The sequence below is a fragment of the Tachysurus fulvidraco genome, chromosome 25 (genome assembly GCF_022655615.1).
Source record: "Tachysurus fulvidraco isolate hzauxx_2018 chromosome 25, HZAU_PFXX_2.0, whole genome shotgun sequence".
In the NCBI taxonomy this organism is placed as follows: Eukaryota; Metazoa; Chordata; class Actinopteri; order Siluriformes; family Bagridae; genus Tachysurus; species Tachysurus fulvidraco.
This window is the reverse complement of record NC_062542.1, coordinates 9,622,883-9,644,097: the sequence shown is the minus strand read 5'-3', so window position 1 is coordinate 9,644,097 and position 21,215 is coordinate 9,622,883. Positions and strand designations below refer to the sequence as shown.

General features: G+C 38.5%; 1 protein-coding gene across 2 annotated transcripts in view; it reads right to left on the bottom strand.

Moving 5' to 3' along the window:
- Nucleotides 1-21,215, bottom strand: part of myripb (myosin VIIA and Rab interacting protein b) — an 81,876-nt gene that overhangs the window by 45,553 nt on the left and 15,108 nt on the right. For both annotated transcript variants that reach the window (XM_047808804.1, XM_027173048.2), the window contains exon 3: nucleotides 17,309-17,530. In XM_047808804.1, the coding sequence (XP_047664760.1) occupies nucleotides 17,309-17,530 (222 nt within the window). The remainder of the gene's footprint in view (nucleotides 1-17,308; nucleotides 17,531-21,215) is intronic.

Here is a 21,215-nt window from a genome sequence, read left to right as displayed (position 1 = left end):
CACAGATGATGCCATTGCCACCACCCTCCACCTGGACCATACAAACCTGGACACCAAGGACACATATGTATGAATGCTGTTCGTAGATTTCAGATCAGCTTTCAACACAATCATTCCTGGATTGTGCATCCCTGCATCAAGTGGATACTGGAACTCAGTTATTCCAGTTTGGAACAGCAGCATACTGAAAACTGGAACCCTCAGGGCTGTGTGCTCAGCCCAATGCTGCTCATGTTTCTGTCTCATGCTCGAAAAATACATCACTGTGTATCTCAATGACATGACAACGGTATGTATCATCAGCAAGAACAATGAGACCAGAGATGCAACAGCTAAAAGCCTGGTTTTAAGCCAATAACCTGTCTAAATATAAACAAAGGGGATGTCTCTGCTAAATAACAATGGGTCCTCTGTGGAGATCATTAAGAGCACTAACAATTCCTGGGTGTTCACCTGGCAGAGAACCTCACCTGCTAACTTGTAAAGTTCGTCGTGACAAACTTTGATGTTGGCTTTGATGGTGCAAGTATTCTCAAAGGCCGTGATTTTTGGAGGCGAGTGGACATAAGGGTAAGTGTTACTTTTGGAGGCAAGTGGACAGAAACATTGTGAAAGCTACTGGACCGCTAGGGTGCCAATACTTTCGGAGGTGAGCAGATACGAGCATGTGCCAAAATACATGTGAGGCAGTCCTGTTGTGCTGAGTGTTTTGATATGTCACATGTCCATGTAGTGCAAATTTTTGATTTTCAGGAGACATTACGTGACATCACGTGACGTGACCAAAATACACGTGCGGCAGTTCCCCTCATTGTGCTGTGTGTTTTGATATGTCACATGTCCATGTTGTGCAAATTTTTAATTTTTACATGACTACTTTTGGAGGCAAGCGGACATGAACACATGACGTGATCCGAATACCCGTGAGGCAGTTCCCCTCATTGTGATGAGTGTTTTGATATGTCACATGTCCATGTTGTGCAAATTATTAATTTTCACGTGACGTCACGTGACGTGACCATAATACCCGTGGGGCAGTTCCCCTCATCTTGCTGAGTGTTTGATATGTCACATGTCCATGTTGTGCAAATTTTTAATTTTCACGTGACCTCACGTGACCTCACGTGACGTGACCATAATACCCGTGGGGCAGTTCCCCTCAATGCGCTGAGTGTTTTGATATGTCACATGTCCATGTTGTGCAAATGTTCTATTTCGCTTGTTTGGGGGCGGGGCTACACGTGACATCAGTTCCCCTCATCGTGTTGAGTGTTGTGTAACTGAGATATGGCTTCTTTATATTGCAATATGGTTCATAAGGTGCACTACATGGTTGCTAGGGTATGGCTACACAGTTACTATGGTTATATTTGCAGACTAGTTTCTCACCTGCAACAAAAGAGCACACCTGAAAATCCATTTATCTTTTCCTGAAACAAGCGCCATGAAGATCTTGAACTAAAGCATCAATCAGAGATTTTACTGGGAAAAAATGTAATCACGTTACTATAAGAATCATTAGTTCAAATTAAATGTATTAACTAACATTTACTAACCATGAGCAATAAATTATTGTATTTATTAATCTTTGTTAAAATAAAGTTTATTCTTTGTTCATGTTAGTAAACAGTATATTAACTAATGTTAACATGGTGTTAGTAATGTATTAGTAAATGTTGAAATTAACATGAACAAAATGAATAAATGCTGTAGAAGTGCAGTTCATTATTAGTTCATGTTAAATAATGTGGTAACTAATGTCAACTAATGAACCTTTATTATAAAGTTTTAGAAAAAAAAAAAAGGGTGGATTCGAACCCCTAATCTCTGCATGCTAAACGGATTCGCTATCCACTACGCCATCCAGGAACACGAGAAAGACTTTGCGTTTTTATGTATTAATTCACTAATGTAAAGAATGGTGAGTCAACAGTACCCAAGCTTTATTATATTAAAGTCGTTCTTATCATTCTTTGTGATATACGTGTCATATGTTTAAAAAATAATTATGTAATGTGAGGAGACAAAGAAAAAATGCGCTTAATTTGAATTAATGGGTGGCTCTTAAAAGAGCCGTTGCTGCTCTTAAAAGGACATTAGTTTAAAGTGAAATAAAAAATGATAAAAACTACACTGATAGTTGAAAACAACAAAAAGTTATAGAAATGGCAGAAACAACAACATATGTGACCGCCGTGCTGTCCACGGCACGCCACCACTAGTTTTAAGCATTAAATCATCTAAAAACACGGTTAAATGTTATATTGTTTGAAAGCTTAGACTCTCAGGATTTTATTAAGCCAACACACAAATCATAATATTATTTATAGCCATCATACTAATTTAATCCAAGTTGATAGTCACCTGAACTAGGCGGCGCTAATCCAGTCGTATACTTACCATTTAAACGCTCCCCTTTCTTCACTGGGGTAATATTTTCCAAAACAAATGCTTGTAAAAAATCCACAAGAGTCTAAGGAACTGGAATATGTAAGCCTTCCCTCTTTTGGATGTTAGCACATCTACAGAGAGTTTCCCCATTCAAGTCTATGGGGAAAAAACACCCCTTTGAGCTTCCATACTGGGAATTCTGGAATTCCGATCGCTTATATAAACTATAGCACACCTCTCCTCAATGAGCCGGTCGATTTGACACCTCATTTATGGGTCTACGACAAAAGCTGCGGGACAGGTTACGCGCCGAAAAAGTGTCCGGAAGAAGAAGAAGACGAAGAAGAAGAAGAAGAAGAAGAAGAAGAAGAGGAAGAAGAATAACTAGAACGGTACATTTCCTAAAGAAAATGTGAATGTGCTTGCACATGGCAAGTTCCCCTCATCGTGCTGAGTGTTTTGATATGTCATATGTCCATGTTGTGCTAAATTTTTGATTTTGCTAATTTTGGTGCGGGGCTACACGTGACGTCAGTTCCCCTCATCTTGCTGAGTGTTTTGATATATGACATGTCCATGTTGTGCTAAATTTTTTTGATTTAGCATGAATTTTAGGAATTTCCCATTCATTTCTATGGGACTTTTTTGGCCGCTTTTTCGCTGTGCGAACATCATTGGTCGGATCGCTTATAAAAAACATAGGACACCTCTCCTCAATGAGCCGGTCGATTTAACACCTTATCCATGGGTCTAGGATAAAAGCTGCAGGACAAGTTACGTGCCGAAAAAGTGTCCGGAAGTAGAAGAAGAAGAAGAAGAAGAAGAAGAAGTACTAGAACGGTACAGTTCCTAAAGAAAATGTGAATGTGCTTGCACGTGGCAAGTTCCCCTCATCGTGCTGAGTGTTTTGATATGTCACATGTCTATGTTGTGCTAAATTTTTGATTTCGCTAATTTTGGGAATTTCCCATTCATTTCTATGGGACTTTTTGGCCGCTTTTTCATCTGCTGTGCGAACATTGTTGGTCCGATCACTTATAAAATACATAGCACACCTCTCCTCAATGAGCCGGTCGATTTGACAACTCATTTATGGGTCTAGGACAAAAGCTGCGGGACAAGTTACGTGCCAAAAAAGTGTCCAGAAGAAGAAGAAGAAGAAGAAGAAGATAGTATGCAAGAGAATAAGAATGTGCTTTGCAAGCACATTAATAATAATAAGTATGCAAGAGAATAAGAATGTGCTTTACAAGCACATTAATAATAATAATAATAATAATAATAATAATAATAATAATAATAATAATAATAACTAGAACGGTACATTTCCTAAAGAAAATGTGAATGTGCTTGCACGTGACATCAATTCCCCTCATCGTGCTGAGTGTTTTGATATATGACATGTCCATGTTGTGCTAACTTTTTGATTTCGCTTATTTTGGGGGAGGGGTTACACGTGACGTCAGTTCCCCTCATCGTGCTGAGTGTTTTATGTTGTGTAACTGAGATATGGCTTCTTTATATTGCAATATGGTTCGTAAGGTGCACTACATGGCTGCACAGTTACTATGGTTATATTTGCAGACTAGTTTCTCACCTGCAACAAAAGAGCACACCTGAAAATCCATTTATCTTTTCCTGAAACAAGCGCCATGAAGATCTTGAACTAAAGCATCAATCAGTGATTTTACTGGGAAAAAATATAATAACGTTACAATAAGGAACATTAGTTCAAATGTAATGTATTAACTAACATTTACTAACCGTGAGCAATAAATTATTGTATTTAGTAAGCTTTGTTAAAATAAAGTTTATTCTTTGTTCATGTTAGTTCACAGTATATTAACTACTGGGAAAAAATATAATCACATTACAATAAGGATCATTAGTTCAAATTTAATGTATTAACTAACATTTACTAACCATGAGCAATAAATTATTGTATTTAGTAATCTTTGTTAAAATAAAGTTTATTCTTTGTTCATGTTTGTTCACAGTATATTAAGTAATGTTAACACGGTGTTAATAATGTATTAGTAAATGTTGAAATTAACATGAACAAAATGAATAAATGCTGTAGAAGTGCAGTTCATTATTAGTTCATGTTAAATAATGTGGTAACTAATGTCAACTAATGAACCTTTATTATAAAGTTTTAGAAAAAAAAAAAAGGGTGGATTCGAACCCCTAATCTCTGCATGCTAAACGGATTCGCTATCCACTACGCCATCCAGGAACACGAGAAAGACTTTGCGTTTTTATGTATTAATTCACTAATGTAAAGAATGGCGCGTCTAACAATACCCAAGCTTTATTATATTAAAGTCATTCTTATCATTCTTTGTGATATACATAATTATGTAATGTGAGGAGACAAAGAAAAAACGCACTTAATTTGAATTAATGGGTGGCTCTTAAAAGAGCCGTTGCTGCTCTTAAAAGAACATTAGTTTAAAGTGAAATAAAAAAATATAAAAACTACACAGATCTCTCTTACGCACTGAAAGTCATGCATGTCTTTTTTAAAGCAGAATACATCCAGTGTAAATTTTAACCAGTTGGTGAAAAAGTATTCTAAAAATATATTCTAAAAACAAAATCTAAATAATTTGCCATAATAATACCAAAAGAAATTATGGTATTATTATGGCCAACATATTGAAAAATACAATTTGCAATTCCTTTCGAAAATATACTGGAAAATTTTTTTTGGTCAATCAGAGGTGGTTAATTATTGCAATTAAATATTAAAGGAGGAAATTCATGTTAAATGATTTTTTCCCCCCATTATCCTCCAGCTCTAACTTCCATATTGTATTGCTGCTAGCATTATTTAAATTCATCTTTATTGCAGAGACCGAGAGGGGGGTAGGAGGGAGCGAATGAAGAAACATAAGGCCCAACAAAACACTGCCCACTGCCCTTTATTTTGGCCCTACAGAGAGATTCCCCATTCAAGTCTATGGGGAAAAAACACCCCTTTGAACTTCCATACTATGAATTCTGGAATTCTGATCACTTACAAAATAGATAGCACACCTCTCCTCAATGAGCCGGTCGAATTGACACCTCATTTATGGGTCTAGGACAAAAGCTGCGGGACAAGTTACGCGCCGAAAAAGTGTACGGACGAAGAAGAAGAAGAAGAAGAAGAAGAAGAAGAAGAAGAAGAAGTATGCAAGAGAATAAGAATGTGCTTTAGCAAGCACATTAAGAAGAAGTATGCAAGAGAATAAGAATGTGCTTTGCAAGCACATTAATAATAATAATAATAAGTATGCAAGAGAATAGGAATGTGCTTTGCAAGCACATTAATAAGTATGCAAGAGAATAAGAATGTGCTTTAGCAAGCACATTAATAATAATAATAATAATAATAATAATAATAAGTATGCAAGAGAATATGAATGTGCTTTAGCAAGCACATTAACTAGATTTGTAAAGTTTGTCGTGACAAACTTTGATGTTGGCTTTGACGGTGCAAGTATTCGCAAAGGCGCATTTTGGAGGCGAATGGACAGAAAGATTGTGAAAGCTACTAGACCGCTAGGGTGCCAATACTTTTGGAGGTGAGCGGACTTGAGCATGTGACGTGATCCGAAAACCTGTGAGGTAGTTCCCCTCATTGTGCTGAGTGTTTTGATATGACACGTCCATGTTGTGCAAATTTTTAATTTTCACATGGTTACTAAGAGTTTGGACATTTCATGGCAATACTGCAGTCATTATGGGATTCTACTTATTATTATAGAACAGTACATGCAATTCTTAATGTTGGATGTATTGCGTGTGTGAGAGCTTAGAGGACTTTTTGGAATTCCCCATTCAAGTCTATGGGATGTTCGATCGTCGACTACCGGAAAACCGAAAATTCCGTCTGAACTCCGGAATAAAAATTTTGTCCGGAGTAAGGTCCTAAAGAACCTGTCCGGGTTCAGTGTAAATCGCTCGAAAACTTGCCGAGTTATAAACCTCCAAAATTTATAATGGAAGTCTATGGGGAAAAACTTTGAGCTTCCATACTGGAAATGCCAGAATTCCGATCACTTAGAAAAATAAGAGCAACAAACTTCAGACCAGGGTCTATGACATATCTGAATTTGGTGCATGTGGCTGGAAAGCCCTATGCCACATTTTTTAATTCATTTTTGGCTAAGAATAATAATAATAACTAGATTTGTAAAGTTCGTTGTGACAAACTTTGATGTTGGCTTTGACGGTGCAAGTATTTGCAAAGGCCAGTGCATTTTAGAGGCGAGTGGACAGAATGATTGTACAGGACTGCTAGGGTGCCAATACTTTTGGAGGTGAGCGGACATGAGCATGTGACGTGACCATAATACCCATGGGGCAGTTGCCCTCATTGTGCTGAGTGTTTTGATATGTCACATGTCCATGTTGTGCACATTTTTAATTTTCATGTGACGTCACGTGCCGTCACGTGACGTGACCTGAATACCCGTGGGGCAGTTCCCCTCATTGTGCTGAGTGTTTTGATATATGAGACGGCCATGTTGTGCAAATTTTTAATTTTCATGTGGCTACTGAGGGTTTGGACATTTCATGGCAATACTGCAGTCATTATGGGATTCTACTTATTATTATAGAAAAGTACATGCAATTCTTAATGTTGGATGTATTGCGTGTGTGAGAGCTTAGAGGACTTTTCGGAATTCCCCATTCAAGTCTATGGGCTGTTCTATCGTCGAAAACCGAAAATTGATACCCGTGGGGCAGTTGCCCTCATTGTGCTGAGTGTTTTGATATGTCACATGTCCGTGTTGTGCAAATTTTTGATTTTGCTTGTTTTGGGGGCGGGGCTAAATGTGACATCACGTGACGTCATGTGACGTGACCAGTATACCCGTGGGGCAGTTCCCCTCATTGTACTGAGTGTTTTGATATGTCACATGTCCATGTTGTCCAATTTTTGGTTTCGCTTGTTTTGGGGGCGGGGCCACACGTGACGTCACGTGACGTGACCATAATACCCGTGGAGCAGTTCCCCTCAATGTGCTGAGTGCTTTGATATGTCACATGTCCATGTTGTGCAAATGTTTTATTTTAATTGTTTTGGGGGCGGGGCTACACGAGACGTCACGTGACCAGAATACCCGTGGGGCAGTTCCCCTCATTGTGCTGAGTGTTTTGATATGTCACATGTCCATGTTATGCAAATTTTTAATTTTCACGTGACCTCAATTGACGTCACGTGACGTGACCAGAAAACCCGTGGGGCAGTTCCCCTCAATGTGCTGAGTGTTTTGATGTGTCACATGTCCATGTTGGGTAAATTTTTGATTTCGCTTGTTTTGGGGGCGGGGCTATACGTGACGTCACGTGACGTGACCAATTTACCCATGGGGCAGTTCCCCTCATCGGGCTGAGTGTTTTGATATGTCACATGTCCATGTTGTGTAAATTTTTGATTTCGCTTGTTTTGGGGGCGGGGCTACACGTGACATCATGTGGTGTCGGGTGACGTCACCAGAATACCCGGTGGGGTGCCAATACTTTTGGCAAAAAGTGGCTACTGAGGGTTTGGACATTTCATGTCAATACTGCAGTCATTATGCGATTCTACTTATTATACTGCATAGAACAGTACATGCAATTCTTAATGTTGGATGTATTGTGTGTGAGAGCTTAGAGGACTTTTCGGAATTCCCTATTCAAGTCTATGGGATGTTCGATCGTCGACTACGGGAAAACCGAAAATTCCGTCAGAACTCCGAAATAAAAACTTCGTCTGGAGTAAGGTCCTAAAGAACCTGTCCGAGTTCGGTGTAAATCGCTCGAAAACTTGCCGAGTTACAAACCTCAAAAGTTTATAATGGAAGTCTATGGGAAAAAAGTCCATTTTGAGCTTCCGTACCGGGAATGCCGGAATTCCGATCGCTTAGAAAAATAGAAGCAACAAACTTCAGACCAGGGTCTACGACATATCTGAATTTGGTGCATGTGGCTCGAACGCCCTGGGCCGCATTTTTTTTTTTATAAATTTTTGTCTAAGAATAATAATAATAATAATAATAATAATAATAATAATAATAATATTAATAATAATAATAATAATAATAATAATAATAATACGCTTATAACAGAAATCAGAATGTTGGCTTCTACAAAGCCAACATAATAATAATAATAATAATAATAATAATAATAATAATAATAATAATAATAATAATAATAATAATAAGCTTATAACGGAAATCAGAATGTTGGCTTCTACAAAGCCAACATAATAAGGGAATTTCCCAGGAGTCATAGGGTACATCGGTGGAACTCATATTACCCAAAACGCCACTACTCCACTGACTGGGGAATGCAGGAACACAGGTTAAACTAGTAAATGATCTGTTACTGACGTCTGATCAGGGAAGTGTCTTATTCATAAACATGGCATAAGCTCAGCTGTTATGCTGAGCTAGAGTCCTAACTAGAAAAGCCACACTACACTGGCTCCTAGTCAAATTTTGCAGTGATTATCAAATACTATTCCTGACCTATAAAGCACTGAATGGTCTTGTGACACAGTACATGAGCGAACTTTTGTGTTTTTATAAATTTTCCACACCTACTTAGATTAAAATGTGCAGGCTATTTGGCCTCAACTAATAAAGGCTACAGCTTACAAAGTCCCATATTTATTTTAAAAAAAAGCCTTTCAATTTGAGTTTGGGATTAATTTTTTTTTTTTGAAAGGGACAATGCACATCAATCAACATTTTTGTTTACACTCAAAATGTAAATGTGCCAGAATTAGCTGAAAAGCTATTTTTATCTGCAGTCCCTTCGCAGGTCAACACAGTATCATAGTACAAAAATTAAATACATGAAAAACACAAAACAGATTAAAACACTAGATAGATAATAATAAATACAATACAAAAATGGGCAGTACCAAAGATAAAATAAGTTAACTATTGATGATTGCAATTTTGAGTGTTTTTAACCTCTTACGGGTTGGGGATGACCCAGAAACAAGCTTCAATTCAACTTTAAAGCACCAAATCCTCCAAAAACACGAAAAAACCTATTTACCTATTAAAGTTTATATTCTCAATACTTTTTTAAGCCCACACACAAAGCACAATATGATTCACAGCCTTCATACAATTAGAAAAAAATTTTGGACAAAACTGACCTAGGTGGCACTAGACCGGTTTTTCCCTTACCTTTAGACTCTTTCTTCACTGGGGTAATATATTCCAACACAAATAATCCACAAAAATCCACACAGGTCCAAGGAATTGAAATCTGTAAGCCTTTTAATCCAAAACGCTCTGGTCGCGCCACAAATATTCCGTTAGTGTTCTGAAAACTGGAAACAGAAGTGCGCCATCATCTCGTTTTGCCGCTCTAACTTCTAATTGGGATATTCAAAAATTCAAAGTCTACGTCATATTTATAGCCCAGGTCCAACGAATCAAATAAGCCCTCATTTGAGCCAATCGGTGCTTGTATGGCAGAGATAGACGGCTGAGAAGCCAATGGTGGCATGACCTCATTTTTTGGGAACCCACATTTCACTGACAATTACTCCTTCCAATAGCAATGAAATGGGCTGGGACCTATACAGCTGTTTAGCCAATAAGCAGACGATTCCAGCGGTATGCGGCATGCCGTATGTTCTTTGCCTGTGTCTGCGTGAACTGGATGCGCAAAATAATTCTTGCATAATCCCTGACCTTTTGTCCCTCTCACAGCTCAGGGTGTCAAGTTACAGGCCTGTTTTCACACCAGAGTGATAGAGAGAGAGAGTCTATGCTTGTTTTAGGCCTTTCAGACTGAGCATGCAGCCTTTTATTTCAAAGTTATATAGTAAACAAGTACACAAAAATGCTGCACCCGACGACCATGGCCGTAGAAAAATATTCATATAAAATCCATTTTTGGGTCTTTTGACTTGAAATTTTTTTGGTGAAAGCCAAGACATGTGGCTATGACTCTCAGTTGTTGTTTAGTCCCTAGCATGTTCCAGAAAAATAAGATTAATCAGTTTATCAGGTAAACAACCCAGGCGGACATGAAAACCTTCATTCTAGCCCCTGTAACTTTGTGCCAGTAAGGCCTAGAATCAATCTGAAACTAGTTTCTGAAACTAGAGAATCTCTTCTTTCAAATGAGACCAGTCTGTCACCCCTGTCTGTCAAAGTATGTGGGAGCTGTACCACTTTTTGTTGGGCAAGTCATGTAGGCGGAGATCCTTAAGAGGTCTATTTCTTGAGTTTGAGTTTAAATGATGAATAGCTGGTGCTCTTTCTGAGTTCAGTAGGGAGACAATTCCAATAATTTGAGGCCCGTACTGAAAAGACTGTTTGACCAAACTTACTTCGCCTATACTGTATAACACAGCAGTGTTGTAATGTAATGGAGTACAAATACTTCGTTACTGTACTTAAGTAGAAATGTCACGTATCTGTACTTTACTTCGCTATTTAAATTTATGACAACTTTCACTTTTACTCCACTACATTTCCGAGATAAAATGTACACTTTTACTCCGTTTTATTCCCACTAAGCATCTTCGTTACTCGTTACTACAAAATAAACTCAGCAGAAATGTGTGTGACTGTAATAAGGGAGGTTTGGTGAATCACTGCTCCTAGATTGTATTACGCTCCGCACGCTGTACGGAGAAGCACAGGTACGCGCAGCGTGCACGCGCAGTCAGAGCTGGAGGCGTTTATATGTATCAGCGACAACCAAAAGCAGTGAAATGTCTCTATTCTTATTACCAGAGTTGTAGCACAAACAACATATTAATGCAATATTAATACTAAATAAAAATAACATTTATTGATTTGGTCTTTGTGAATATTAGTTTATTAATGACGTCATTCATCAGACACACTGTTTGTAGAGAATACACACACACATGAACTGATCTGATTCAAGAATGACATCATTACATCATGCATAACATTTTGGTGTCCACTTTTACCATTTAATAATACCATAACTTTTGGCTTACTATGTAGTTATATAATATATAATATAAATCTCTTCTTGTTTTAAATTCTCACTGAGGGATAATCAAGGTATAATCTTATACCTACTGAAAATCACTGAAATTTTACTTTTTACTTCAAATACTTAAGTACATTAAATATCAGATAAGATAAGACAAGACTTTTACTTGAGTAATATTCTAAAAGGTGACTTTCACTTCTACCAAAGTCTTTTTCTAGTACGATACTTGTACTTTTACTCAAGTCTTGCTTTCTACTACTTTATACAACACTGTAACACAGTCTCCCCTGGTAGCTGCCCTGTTTGCCCTATCACTGTTATTCCTCAGTTTTATAAATTCACGCAGTGGTGGGGGTGCAAGCCCATGTAAAATTTTAAAAATGAGACAGGCATCTTGATAATGTAAGAAATTGTTAAAATTGAATAAGTTGTATTTAGTAATAATATTACAGTGATGACTGATAGGATTTTGATCTAATATTTTTAAGGTTTGCTTATAAAGGGTCTCAATTGGTTTTAGAGTTGTCATATTTGCTTGGGACCAGCTTGTGAAACAGTATGATATGTGAGAAAAAATCATGGCATGCATAAATAATTTGGCTGCCTCTATTGTTATATATGGCCTAATGTGTCTAAAGTTAGCCATATTATATCTGATAATATGTATTGTATTATGTAGTATTAGCCACTTTTTTTTACATACTTTTTAAAAGTTAAATTAGAGTCCAAAATAATACCAAGGTATTTCAATTTGGACACTTCCATGATTTTTCTCCTTCTATAAAAACATCTGCCTGCTGTACATTTGTGGACCCCTGAGATTTTTAGCCAGGCAGAAACATGCACCAATGCTTTGGTTAGTTCAGTTGCTGCCTGTTGTTTGGTCTTAGTATGCAAATAAATAACTGTATCATCTGCATACATTTGTATATTAACAGATTGACAAACTGAAGGCAAGTCATTAATATACAGGTTAAACAAAATAGGGCCCAATACTGACCCTTGGGGTACACCAATATTACAGTCAAGGTATGAAGAATAAGAATTACCAATATGTACGCACTGTTTCCTGTTAGTTAAATATGACCCCATCCATTTCATAGCTTCATCTGAGAAATTATAAGAAGATAATTTTGATAATAGTATCTGGTGGTTCACAGTGTCGAAAGCCTTCTTAAGGTTCAAAAACACTGCACCACCCTCATCTAATTTTGACTTGATATTTTCAAGGAGGAAACAGTTTGCTGTCTCTGTAGAGTGGTTTGTGCGGAATCCAAATTGCATTGGGTGTAAAGGTGTGTGGCCCAAGTTTAGATATTTTTTTAACTGTTCAGCTACCCATTTTTCTGTCACCTTGGATACTACTAATAAAATACTAATGGGTCTATAATTTGACACCATTGTTTTATCAGCAGACTTATAAATCGGAGATACAACTGCTGTTTTCCAAAAGCTTGGAAAAATATTTGCCTAACTGATAGATTGATCAGATGTGCACTTGGGCAAGCAAGTGCGTCCTTGTGTAATTTTAAAAATGTGGTATCAAAACGATATGAATCCCTAGCTTTTGAATTTTTTAACGAGGTTATAATTTTTATGACCTCTGATTCAGATATTTCCTTTATTTTAAAAATTGGTTTAGTTTTATCAATAAGGACAAATGGTATAGTTTCAGTAGGGATACTTTGAACCAGCTCCCTGACTGAATTTATAAAAAGAAATCATTAAATATACTTGCTATCATATACTTATCTTGGGTCAGGATTCCATTCACTTTGAGTTCAGGTAAAATTATCCTTTGTTCTTTATTCCTACCAGTTAATTTATTAAGATTTCTCCAAATAAGTTTTCCATTTCCATGAGCTTCATTGATAGTTTGATAAAAAATTCAGCCTTAGACATTCTTAAATTCCTTAACACCTTATTTCAGAGAGTTGTGAAGGTAAGCCGGTCACTACTATGTCCTGATTTTAAAGCCCTCTTTAAAGCAGAGTCTCTCTCTTTCATTTGTTGCCAGCGTCTATCATTTAGCCATGGTAAGGTGATCTTTCCATGATTACATTTCACCTTTCTTATGAAGGCTGCTCTTATCTCAGTGATAGTCGAAAAAAAAGTGCTGCAGCTAATCTAAGTATCTCCGCTGGTTAGGAGGTCAGACCAGTCAATTTGATTTATAGCTTTTTCCAAGTTGATTATTTCATTTTTAGGATTTTTCTCATAAAATTGTTTTCTTGAGTTTGGATATACTAATTGTTTTCTGTTTAGTTTCCGTTTAGTTTAATTCTCTCACAGGTCTGTTTGTAAATATCAGGTCAATATGTATTTGGGAGGAGTGTGTTATTCTTGTTGGACCTTGTATCAATTGGGAAAGATTTATTAATTTGTTTGTTATCTCTTTAAGTTTTTTCCTCTCTGTTTTTTGTCCCATTTTATATTAAAATTACCCATTAAAATCAACTCCTTTTTATCATCACATTGCTTAAGGATATTATGGAGCTGCACATAAAATATATTATTGGTTGATGGTGGTCACTATAAACAAATTACAATAAAAGACATTAGAGAAGATAGACACATGTTCAACCCAATATTCTCCATGTCTATTTCCTGTGACCATTCAATAAGGTTACATTTAATTGTGTTTTTAACATATACTAACAGTCCCCCTCCCTTGCCCTTATTTCTATCCCTCCTACAGTAAACACATTATACCCAGAAATGTCAAAGGCAGCCTCAGGTGAGTGCTTATTAAGCCATGTTTCAGAAAGACCAAGAAAATCCAGATTAGAGTAAGACAATAAATGTTCTGATTGCTTTTAGACATAATACTTCGTATATTTAAATGTCTCAAGTAATACTGAATACACATTAGTTTAGTCAAGCCTTTAATCAGGGACGGTTCTAAGATTTCAGTGATTAGCCCTCAGTGAGAATTGAAAACAAGAGGAGTTTTATATTATATATTATATGACAACACAGTAAGCCAAATGTTATGGTATTATTAAATGGCAAAAGTGGACACCAAAATCTTATGCATGATGTAATGATGCCAGTCTTGAATCAAATCAGTTCATGTATGTGTGCATTCTCTACTTTTTATTTTTTATTTATGAAAGTAAAAATTATACTTTTAGTTTTAGGGTGGCTGAGATCACAGACAGGGGGGCTGGAGCCACCCTAAAAAAGGCCTAGAACCACCCCTGCCTTTAATTAATAGATTTTCTTAAGTAAAGGAGCAAATCTGGAGGGTTCATAGGCATACATGATGTTTGATTGCTGTCACCCTTCCACTCTTACATGCTGCTCAAGTTCGCTGAATATGGAGTGGTTTGACACTTATGTCCCAGGAAGCTCTCATGTCTGTGTCACTTCCTGGGTCTCCCTTTGAGTAATGCTGTCATAGCTCATCTTGATGGAGTCATTTACTGCGCATAATGTACATTGTCTAATAATCTTATAGTCTCTTATAGTCTTATAATCATTACATGGTCATAAGCATACCTAATATTCACTCTCTTTTGAGCTACACATGCTAGTCCTGAGCTCCCAGTGTTCTAAGTCAACACTGCCTCTTCTCTCACCTCTGGTTGAAGTCTCGTCGCTTGAAAGTGTTCACTGCTGGGAATGGCTCTGCATAGTCAGCCTTGAGAACCATGGGACCATTGTGGATAAAACCACTTTTTAAAAATCAAATTAATTGAAAAAGGTTTACAGCCAGACAGTGTAACAGTTTCTTACCTTAAGCCATCAGACTCAATAACTGGAGACTGGACTGAGATGCACACACACATACACACATCTTTGTACTCAGTATGCAATTTTTGTGCATTACATTTTTAATGCTGCTATAAACTACTAGTGTCATATGTCAACAAATGTTTACAAAACAAAACATCATTATACTTTAGACTAACTAAAAACCATGCGGCTTTACCACATCAGTCTGTTAAAGAAATGGATTCTGGATGCTTAAATAGATCTTTGACAGCTATCTCCTCCCCCATGTCAAGTCAAGTCAAGTCAAGGAGCTTTCCTTGTCATTTCAACCATACATAGCTGATGCAGTACAAAACAAAATGAGACGTTTCTCCAGTACCATGCCGCTAATATACTGTAGAACAAAGACTGAGCTACATAGAACAACACAGACCTAAGGGCTTAAGAAAGTTAGTACTGGCCACATAAAGTGCATCTGTGCAACCTGGTGCAAACAGTGCAAGACAAAGGACAGTGCAAACAAACGATACAAAACACTACAAGAAAATACACAAAAGAAAATACACAAAAGCTGCACTGACCAAAGTACATACTGTATATTATATATTACATGTGCAAAAATACTGGAATGAACACTTAATATAATAGCAACAATTATATGAGGTATTTTAATGAATTGTGCCAAACCACAATTGACTGAAATGTGTAAGACAGCATGTGCAAAAATAGTAAAAGCAGTGTTCAAAACAGCATGTAAACAATTTGATATGGGTTGTGCTGTAGAAATACAGTAGATGTATATTGGAAGAATGTGTATACACAGTCTGGTCGTGAGGGCCCAAATGCTTCGGTACCTGTTTTCAGAGGAGTGTGAGAGATCATCCACAAATGGTCTTGGCTTTGTGGATGCAGCGTTTGGTGTAAATGTCCATGATAGAGGGAAGAGAGACTTCAATGATTTTATCAGCTGTCCTCACTATATGCTTTTCACAACAATTCAAATCAGATAGTGATGCACCTGCTCAGGATGCTCTCAATGGTCCCTCTGTTCAATCTAGTGAGGATGGGGAAAGGGAGATGGGCTTTCCTCAGCTCTTAATGCTCTTGATGATCACTACAGACGATCCGTCGATGGTCAGTGGAGAGTGGTCGCTCTGTGCTCTTTTGAAGTCAACAACCATCTCTTTAATTTTATAAACATTCAGAGACAGGTTGTTGGCTCTACACCAGGCAGTTAGCTGTAACCTCCTCTCTGTGTGCTGACTCATTGTTCTTGCTGATGAGACCCACCATGGTCATGTCATCGGCTACACAGTCGTGAATCAGAAAGGTGAACAGCAGTAGGCTGAGCACACAGCCCTGAGGGGCTCCAGTGCTCAGTGTGGTGGTGCTGAAGATACTGTTCCCAATCTGGACTGACTGAGGTCTCCCAGCCCGGAAGTCCAGGATCCAGTTGCAAAGGCAGGTGTTTGGTCCCAGCAGGCTCAGCTTTTCAATTAGGAGCTAAACGATGATTGTGTTGAATGCTGAACTGAAGTATATGAACTAGTGAAGGCCAAATAAAGGGTTGTAGCAAAGGCATCATCCATGAAGTGGTTTGGACGATACGCAAATTGCAGGGGATCCAGTGAGGGTGGTAACTGGGTCTCGGTGTGCCTCATGACGAGCCTCTCAAAGCATTTCATTACAATTGGTTACAAAGGCATCAAATTTGGAATGAGCTCATTTAGTGGATATAAGTGTCAAATTTCTCCTGTTTTTTTTTATGAATAAAATATTGGCTCATGTGATTTGAAAGTCTTTAGTTTTCATTTTATTCAAACTTTTTTGGAATTCGGTATGTATGTATGTATGTATGTATATGTCGGTGTGTGCAATGTGTGCACAACCCACATGAGTGTATTCAAGCATTTTGTGCAGAGATTTTACATTATTTTGCAGATGCAGGTGTGCATGTGTATTTGTGTTTCTTTAAAGCTGTATAAACCAAGATGCTATTATTGTCTGTTAATAGAACCACATTGAATAGGATGCTAATATGTAGCCACTCATTCTCTAATCCTGGGTGTGTTCTGCTCCATAGTGCTATCATATATTCAAACTGAACAACAGCAAACAGAAAAAAAAATCAATGTTTGAGATTCTGAAGGTTTTATTTATGTGGCCATGTGGTGTGTATGTGTTAGAGAGAGAGAGACACAGAGAGTGCATGCTTACTGACCTGCTCTTGTGGCAAAAGTCACAGATATAGCCATTCTCGTGCTGGCTGTAGGAGCAGCAGGCTTTGCAGACATTGTAGCGACAATCGAGGCAGACACGACGTGGCTTGAGAAAGAAACTGAATGGCCCACAGCAGCGAATGCAGCACTGCTCATTAAAGCCACGCTGCTTGGCCAACAGCAGACAGCGTGCATCCTCCTCCTCTAGCTCATGCTTCAAATCACTAAAAAGAGAAACAGGAAGGGAGGGAGTAAATGAGAGAATGTACATAGAGCAGGAAATGTTTAGAAATAAGCGTGAGGAAGGTTAGATAAGAGTGGATAGAGATATAAAAAAGGGAGATAGACCAGATTAAATTAACATAGGCAGTGAATGGCTGAGAGTAAGGAGATGTAAAGAGGGGGTGTAGAGTGTAAACAGAGAACAGTGGACAGAGAATTGGAGAGAAAGACAAGAAGAAAGCATGAGGAGTACAATTCGGAGACTTAGAAGGCAGACAGAGGAGAGAAGAGAATGGATAGAATCTTTTCAGTTACAGCTTCAAAGTTCTACAAGTCTGGAGTGAATAAGATATAATGGTAATGAAATGTTAAGTGGTGCAAAGTGGCATAGTAGTTGGCCTTGCACCTCTGGGCTTAAGGGAATTTAACTCCTAACACCAAACTGTGTGTGCAAAACTGTTTGTACCCATAATGTGCGTGCAATGTTTGCATATTCTCCCGCTGCTTTGGGGGCATCTCTAAATTAAATGTAAAGTTTATGAACAGATGCATGTGTTTGCAATTTTGCCATGATGACCCTAACCCTAACCCTTGCTTCTAACAACATCAGATGACAACACAAAAACACAACATATTTCAAGATGTATTTATTGTTTCTATAAAAATAAAATGTTCACAAACCCTACAGTAAGTGCACTGTTTTTAATTCTACAATAATTTAGTAAGTAATTAGGAACCATATGTTACATATGTAATAAAATGCTGAAGATGCTTATCACTGCTGATGCTTACCAACCTATCAATTCTAACCCTAATCCCCCAAGAGTGGGATCTAAATTTGCACAAATATTGGATATGAGGCCTGCAGTGCATAACCCTATGCATCTGGCAGGGTGATTTAGAAGGTGAAAACCTCTGCACTTGAGCAGTGTTATTTATGAACCCATACATAGTAGCTGTTCAAAGTTTATGTGCCATGAGACATGTGGGCCTCCCAATATGTGGGGTAGCTATTGAGAGGTGCCTGTCGATAGTGTTTTGCAACCTGATAGTGGGAACCAAGGTGGGAAACCAAGGTAATTTTTAACAAATGAAGGGTATGAAGCCTGCAGCACATAACTCTTATTATTAACCAGAACTTAAACAGTTAAGTCCTGACAGATAATATCTTCGACGGAGCTAAGCTGAGCCACTCATCAATATAATTTAATAAACAGCTTCCCCAGAGTCAAATAGGAGGCAGAGCTGCAACCATGCATGCTGACAGGGAAGCACTGAACTGGTGGATCACTGGGACACAAGCCTAAGGCAGATGAGCCACTAGGTCCACATGCTCCCCAAAACACATGAGGTGGCAGGGTTGGGGTTAGCCACCTAGTTTCTGTTGACAAGAGAACTGACTGTCATTGAACAGGACCTGATCGGAAATCAAAGTTTTCAGAAGAAAGACTTTGTATTTCTCCTCTGTGACAATCATGGCAGCCATGAAACAACTGATAGCATGCTTGGTGGCATGGATGGCTAGTCTTGTGGCATGATGGAGATCAGCCACTGCTGGGTAGGCCTGCAAAAACTTCACCAATATGACCTGCTGCAAGATAGGCCTTGGAAGAGAGTTACTCATCCACCCTGGCCATACCTATGCTCATAAACCCCCAGCACTGGAGGACAAAGTGTGTCTCTCAAGCAAACCAATGTGATTAGCAGTGTTAGCATTAATTTCCTGACTAGTTTTCTCAGATTAAAACAGATGTTTTATGTCGCAAAATAACCACACAGATTGCTGGTTTATCTCAGCTGGGAAGCTTATTTGATTCGTGGTCTGGACACATGCTATTTGGCTCAAAGTTTTGATTGTCGATCTTCCTTGCCACTACATTGTTCTGCACCTCAAACCGAGCATAAAAGTCATTCAGCACATCTGGTAGGGAAGAATTACTATCACAGTCAGTTGTAGCTGTCTTGTAGTTTTTGATTGCCTGTATGCCCTGTCTCCACTGTCCTGGAAGTGGCTGTGGATTGTCTGGGCATGTGCGCGCTTTGCTTCTCTGATGACTTGGGACAGTTTGGCTGTTGCTGTTCTTAGGGTCACCCTGTCCCCTATTCTGAAGGCTAGGTCTCTATTCTTCAGCAGCGCATGCACTTTAGCGGTCATCCACAGCTTCTGGTTGGAGCATGTGGTGATAGTTTTGTAGATGGTCACATCATCAATGCAGTTGCCATTGTAGCTGGTCACTGATGCTGTGTGCTCCTCCACGTTGTCGGAGTCCTGAAGAGCAGAGGTGGCTCCTGCTGGCCAGGTATTCACCTGCTTCAGAACCGTTTTATCACGTCTGACGAGTGGTCTGTATGCTGGAATTAGCATAACAGAGATGTGGTCTGAGTAGCCAAGGTGGGGGCAGGGCTCCGCATGATATGTGCTGGGATGGTTTGTGTAAACAAGATCCAGAGTGTTTTCCCCTATGGTTGCAAAGTCCACATACTGATGGAATTTAGGGAGCACTGATTTGAGAGTTGCTTGATTGAAATCTCTGGCGATGGTGAACAGTCCTTTGAGGTGAACATACTGTACTTCAGATTGCTAATAGTCCGATAGAGTTCACATAGAGTCTCTTTAGCATTAGCGCTGGGGAAATATACACTCCAACAATGAAAACCGTGGTAAATTTCCATGGAAAATAAAATGGCCTGCATCTAACAGTCACAAACTTCACTAGTGATGAGCAGTAACTAGAAACAAGCACAGAGTTCTTGAACCATTCCGTGTTGATGTAAACACACACCACCGCCGCGAGCCTTACCACACAGATCTGCACTTCTGTCGGCACAAAACGAGGTGAGCAGATTTAGCTGGGTCACATCTCCGTAAAAACAAAGACGCAACAGTTTCTAAACTCTTGCCGTATAGTGCGTTAGAGTCGGATATAGTCCAGTTTATTGTCCAGGGAGCAAACATTAGAAAGCAGAATGGAAGGGAGAGGCCGTTGTCTAGGGTTTGTTTTTAGCCTTGTTTTTAGTCTTAGCACGGAAGCCTTTTCAACATGTCATTGTGCAGGTTGGTTGTTGCACGAGTTCTGTATTTCTGTTGCAGGATTTCAGATATCTGCTCCACTGGTGTCCCAGAAGTCTCAGTACTTAGTGCTCTTCTTTTTTCCCTCAATACACATTCTCTTGGTGAAGCTATATCCTCACATGGGTTCTTATACCACTGCCATGCTTTTTTTTTTTCCCTTTGACACTACTGTATGGCAGACATATGATCATGAATGACAGCTTATCAGCTGAAATTTACTCCAAGCTAAACTGAATTGCTGGTCATCATAGGTGATTCATCCACATGTCCGTATCTTAAGCTCCCTGGAGAATTAAATGTAAGTTTATGAACAGATTGGGGTTACCATGGACAATCAACTGTACTTTTCCTCACATGCTGCTAATTTGACAGGCTTTTGTCAGTATCCTGTTTACAATATCAAAAGGATTGCTTACTGCAAGGTTCTGATTCTCAGTTCCTCTAGCACTTCTCGTTAGGTCTAGTTTACTTAATATCACCTCAAGGTATGTATTTATATTGTAACTAATCTATATATTTTATGCTTGTTTTTTTCTGGTACTGCATTGTCTAATGTAGGTGTTGTGCAGAGAGGGGTGTTCCCCAGAAAGATGCACTCAGCTAGGTACACCACT